The sequence below is a fragment of the Temnothorax nylanderi genome, unplaced genomic scaffold (assembly GCF_030848795.1).
Source record: "Temnothorax nylanderi isolate EJ_2023f unplaced genomic scaffold, tnyl_v1.0 TNYL_tig0026_pilon, whole genome shotgun sequence".
NCBI lineage: Eukaryota > Metazoa > Arthropoda > Insecta > Hymenoptera > Formicidae > Temnothorax > Temnothorax nylanderi.
This window is the reverse complement of record NW_027249088.1, coordinates 1,005,133-1,011,132: the sequence shown is the minus strand read 5'-3', so window position 1 is coordinate 1,011,132 and position 6,000 is coordinate 1,005,133. Positions and strand designations below refer to the sequence as shown.

General features: G+C 37.2%; 1 protein-coding gene across 1 annotated transcript in view; it reads left to right on the top strand.

Annotated features, from left to right (window-relative positions):
* Nucleotides 1-1,226: 1,226 nt before the first annotated feature.
* Nucleotides 1,227-6,000, top strand: part of LOC139769980 (uncharacterized) — a 46,808-nt gene continuing 42,034 nt past the window's right edge. The window contains exon 1 of the mRNA XM_071701541.1: nucleotides 1,227-1,631. Coding sequence (XP_071557642.1) covers nucleotides 1,627-1,631 — 5 coding nt within the window. The 5' untranslated portion in view covers nucleotides 1,227-1,626. The remainder of the gene's footprint in view (nucleotides 1,632-6,000) is intronic.

Below are 6,000 nucleotides of genomic sequence, written 5' to 3'. Positions count from 1 at the left end.
AGAAAAGGTGTTTGAAAACTATTTAAAGTCAATCGACACAGCTCCTCTTTTTAAAACAGTTAAATCTTCAGAACGAAACAATTGTAACATAGGTCGCAGTTTAACTCTTTTCCATTCTGATTATATGACCGAAACCGAAGGACATCGTTATTAAGTGCAAAGGGTTAACTTTCTGAGAAAAAGCCACTACTTTAGTACCCCTGTCATGAAAATTTCCTTTGCGGAACCCCATAAAAAAAATAACGAGAGAGAGAGCTACCATTTTGTTGCGTTGCGAGTCGAATACAATGTCCTACCAGAGAATAAATTGCAAATACAGAATTGACGAAAGAGGAAGCGAGGGAGAAGAAGCGAGAGGGAAGGAGAAAAAGGAAGAGAATTGTACAAAAGCAGGGAAGTATACACTGTATACAGGGTAGAAAAGCACGGTTATAGAGCGGTTGATATCGAAGAGAAGTCGCTTTCTTATTTCCATTCTTAGCAGCGTTCGAATCCAAGTCTGATACTAGCGTTCACTATTTTGCTCATCCCCACCTACATGATTCTCCTTGCTACCCACTCTTCATGAACTGGGTTTGTCTGCAATAAATTAAGTAAGAGAATGATTTTAGAATAGTCATAGAAGTCTTTTTAGTCCTCAATCCATCTTCCTGTCGTCAACTTTTCAAAAACGCATAATTCGACCCAGACGTGAATAATTATAACAAAGAAGTCCTTCGAGAGACAGACAAAAAGGCAACCTTTAGTTGAATACCCAGCTATGTTTACGCCTATCAAATTATAAATAATTACTAACCTTTATGAGATAATGTCAACAATAGCATTATAGTAGAAGAAGTTAGAAAATCATTTTGATACATTTAAATAATTATTGCTAAATAACACTGTTCTCTATCGAAAGAAAAGTGTTGCTTATAATCGCGAAGTGAAAAAGAGAATCGAAGAGAAGGTGAAACGAAGAGTAGGTATTGAGGAAGAGAGACAAGACCGTACACAGAGGTAGGACTGACAGAACGTATATAGAGGAGTACGACCTATACTTCTTAATACTGACAATTTCGCTACTGAGGCCAATCAGAAGATGAACTGCTAGCGCGAACCGCCCCCTCGATAAAACGATTGGTTGGTTAGCAGCGGTTGCCACCCCACGTCCGCGCGTTCGGAAGAGGGGAGAGTTGCGCTACGAACCGAGCTGCTCGCGTTCCCGGCTTCCCGGCCGACGACACTCCGATGCCATCGTCCGCGGGGCGAGACCGAGCGCGCAGTTCTCCGTCTCTTCGCCACACGTTCGTTCGCGATTTTCGTTCGCTCGAAGATTGAGATCGGCTCATATATCGAAACGCGTCGCGTGATTCTTCTGAGCGCTAATAGATATGGGCTTCAGTGCCGGCGCAACGTTGCGCTATAACGTATGAGGGGACTGACAGGAGGACTAGGACCTGGAGTGACGTGACAGTGAAACGAGGACCCTCAAATTATGTGCATGACGGATTGAGCAGTGCAGTGACCGACCGTTTAATATTGTCCTCTAGTCCCCCTAGTGATTGTTATTGAACACTGTGAGACGAAAGTCTCAACCACGGCAGCAAAATTGAGCTGGAGTTGCAACGGTCCGCCGGCCACTTTATGAGGTGAGTCTAAACGCGGAAGCACAAAAAAGCGCGCTTACTTGGGATTGCGTGTATTCGAGAAAACTGAAAAATAAAATCTACAAAATACGAACACAACACACAATATGACTCTCACAAGTCCTAAAGGCTTGACAGCCTACGTGACATTAGAAGCCCAGGTAACAGGATGACGTCTAAAAATGTTTTAATGACATGTTTTATTATTGACGTTAGAGACGTCATTAAAACATTTTTAATACGTCATTTGACGTCATTCTGCTACTTCGAAGTTTTCTTTAACAGATCAAACACTTCATAATATCAAGATTGTTAATATCATAAATCCGTATTGGTGTCTTCATTAAAGAGATTTATATCTGAGTCTTATATGTCAACTTATAGCTGCGGAGTCGGTGTCGAAATCGGTATCTTATTATTGTTTAGTCACTTTAATATCTGTTATTGCAATAAATATTACCACATATCTCACAAGGAGAACCCGGCAGTCTGTAATCACCGATTTCAATGAGGTTTTGTGAATGTATTGTATTCACACTCATACTTATATTTTTCCAAAGCCGTAGGACCCAGTATTCAGGAATTCTCGAGAAAATGACTTTTCCATAAGATGTGTGCGGGGTCCTTCATTGTAAATAATATATTTTTTTTCTTATATTGTCTGAATCTGGAATTTATTAATACCTAAGACCACACATTAAATTAAATGCAGTATATGATTAAAATATCACACGTATTTTTTTTAAATAAAGTAATCAAAATAAAAAATTTAATTACAAAATGCTTAAAAATTGTATATAACAATTTAAAAGTATAAGATTTTAACTTGCGTCGCTACGCCGCCAGCTCGACAACCGTTCTTCCGTAAAGGTATTAAGGCCCTTGCGCAATGCCAGGAAACAGGCAATAGGAACAGGAAATAACCAAAAATTCGTTAATTACAACCTAAAAAATTCGAATGCTATGACTGATTGGCAACACGCAATTATAGGTACAGAATTTTCAACGTGACGGAAACCCTATGTATATTGCCTGAGTCACTGTTTATTCTGCATTTATACATGATTTTTTATTTCTATTTCCTGTTCCTATCGTCTGTTGACTGGTATGCAAGGGTCTTTAGTGTTATTAGGGAAAATTTCATCGTCATTTTCTCGAGAATGCCTGAATAGAGGGTCCTTACGGCTTTGGCAAAATATAAGTATGAGTGTGAATACAACACGCCCACAAATCCTCATTAAAAATTGGTGATTACAGACTGACACGTTCTTCTTCAGTCAATAGTCAAACGTTTTGACGATTTATGAAACAAAATCAATGGTCGTATTGTCTTAGCCAGTTAGGTCGAATAAAAATTCTTTAAAGTAAAAGTGCTAATACCGAGACACATAAGAGTACATACGAAGAATTTTCTTACTTAAAGTTGAAGAACCATTCAATTTTTGATAAAGACATAATAGAGTGTAAAAATAGACTTTATTTTATAAGTAGAAAAGAAAATATTTGTTGAAAAATTGCTTTCAAACATCAAATTTTATTAAAATTATATTATTAACCAGTTGAAATGACCTAATACGTGGACAAATTGAAAAATTATAGTATAAAAGGATTACAATATCTTCTGTTAAGTCTCAATTTTAAAAATTGATTGTATATCAATAAGTCACATTAATATTTACACTTATAGTTATCTTAAAGAAAATTATCATTCTGCTTATGACTTATATTCTATAATCTATAACACAAATAAAATATAATTCTCGGTTGTCCATAAAAAATATTTTTTATTTTAATAAACGTTTTACATGCCAATATAATTTCTTTCTTATAATATTTTGTATATCTTGTATTTTGCAAACTAATTTTGATTTTTGCGTTTTATAATTCGAAAATCTTAATATCGTAATAGTATATTGTGCACCAAGGGGAGAAAGTAGCGTTTTTCACACGAGTGTGAAGGCAAATCACACGAGTCTGAAAAAGCTTTCGACCCGAGGTGCACACGATATTTTTCACAACACCTAACGGAAAGTTCGACTTCCATGCCTAGAGAGGGACGAGAGTGGCCAATTTCACGCCAGGGCTTACTTTCCTCCCTAGGGAAGAAGTTAGTATGTGCCTAATTCGACCCGTGAATACCATGGACTACAAAAACCCTGATGGAATACCGACGAAAAATATCGGGATAACCTCGATATATCGTATAGTCATATCTTTCGTAGTTGATTGAGTTAATTGTTTAATTGCAACCGTATCTAAACTGCAACGTTATAACAAGTTAAGAGATCCCTTTTCCCTCCTTTTCGAAGTTTTTTTGTGCGTAATGATAACGACATTTACATTTCACACTCGTATTAGATGGAAGGCACAAGTGCGCCTTCACGTTGTCTCGAAACTCGAAACTTTCCGTCGGTACTGTATTTTCTAGATTTGGTAACTATATTGTTAATTGTTTAATGAAAATGATGAAATTCTTTACTAATCTTTATATCTGCAATCTATATTTCGTTACCATTGTAAACTTTTATTTATAGACAAAAGCATATTTTTAAGCATAAAGCCCATGTACAGAAATTTTAGAAACTTTATCGAAAAATATCTCATTTGCATAGACTCGAGCTTTAAATAATTTATCAAATTTGGAGAATCATTTATTTGTTTTGATTATAGCGGAATTAACGACTTAATTAAAAATCATTTGAGAAAAACTTTTCGGCAAATGATACATAAGATTCTTCGCAGTAAATTTGTTTTTAGAAATTTAATCAATTCAAAATGTGTGATCCGTAACATTCAGTGCTTCTCGATTACAAGTAGGATCAAACGCGATTGCATTAATTTTAATATTATTCATCGTGGTTGTAGTGCGTGTATTGCGAAATGCGAAATATAACCTTCTGATTGTTCACAAGATTGTTAAACGCAAAACTTTGAGAAGTAAATAATATTGGTCGAAATAGGCAATAAATTACGGCTTGCTGCATGTCCCCGATTTTCTCAGTGACCCACGCCTAAACATTCAATTAGCACTTCCTAATCTCTCTCCCGTCGTTGTCAACAGCTATTACTTCCAGCATCTTCTCGATCTCAGTGAGTTACTCTCTCGCTCTCTCTCTTTTAGAGAGAGAGAAAGAGAGAAGGGGGAGTATTCTCAAAGAGCACCCCAAACACCACGGAACGATGATGACAGGGTGGTTGTTCCACCCCTTGCAACTTCAACTAACCGACGTATCTATTAATCCGCTCTGAATGACACTCGAGGGTGGCACTCGCTCTCTCGTTGTCCCCTCTCCTCCGTACGAGGGGGCGAGCCTGACCCTACAAAATCGTAACTACCGCTCCCCCTCTTTTTCTGAATCCTCCCCCGACCACTACAGGTTTTTTTTTAACGAACACTCAAGGAGATTCAGTGCGATAATTGTGTTAGTTCGAGAAATTAGGATTTGGAGTGAGAAGAAGAGGAAGAAAGAAGATTGAGGGAGGAAGGAAAAGAAGAGGAAGGCAAGTGAGTCGTTTGGCGTACCCTTTGCCGCAGGGGTGACGGTTAGGGTGGAGGATGAAGAACTGGAGAGCGCGCGGAACGTACCGAGATTGGTTAATGGCTTTGATACGAAGAAAAGGATAAGATTAATTTGTTTACGAATCGGAAAGCAAACGAATAAGCAATTATGTGTCGCGAGGAGAGTCCACTCTCGTCTTATTTATTTAAAAAAGTTTTTTATAAATCATTTATAATAAAGGTTGAACTGTTTCAATAAATAAATAAATAGTGCGTCCCGCTGGGCTAGGTATCCTGCAGCTAGACTAGGCAGAGACCGCGTGTTAAAATAAAATTATAGATATATAGTTAAAGTGGGAAAGAAATAGAGAACGCGTTTAGTGCAGTAGCATTGGCTATTAGGAAAAACAGTATTCCTACATCCCGCCCTTCCCGCCTATTCCGCCTATAGCTATCCCGTCTATCCCTTCTTCTACTACCTATTCTTTTAAAATTCGATATACTTTTCCCCAAAATAGTCATCCTTGTCCAGTACTATTTCGGAGTCCAGGAAACTACAGTGTCGAGGAATATATAAGCTACAGAAGGTACTTATACTAAATACGAAATAGAAGTTTAAAAAGGAAAAAATGGCTCTTATACAAAATAGAAGTTGCCTACATGCCTCGTTTTTTTGCTAGTTTGATACTAAATAAGTAGTATTGAATAAATATTAACGTTTTTGTTATAGCCTTTTAATATTAACAATTATTTATTGGTTTATAAGTATGATTTTGATATTAATGTTTTATAGAATGTGATACACACACACATACACACACACACACACACACACACACACACATCACCCACACCCATATCACTCGCTCGCAC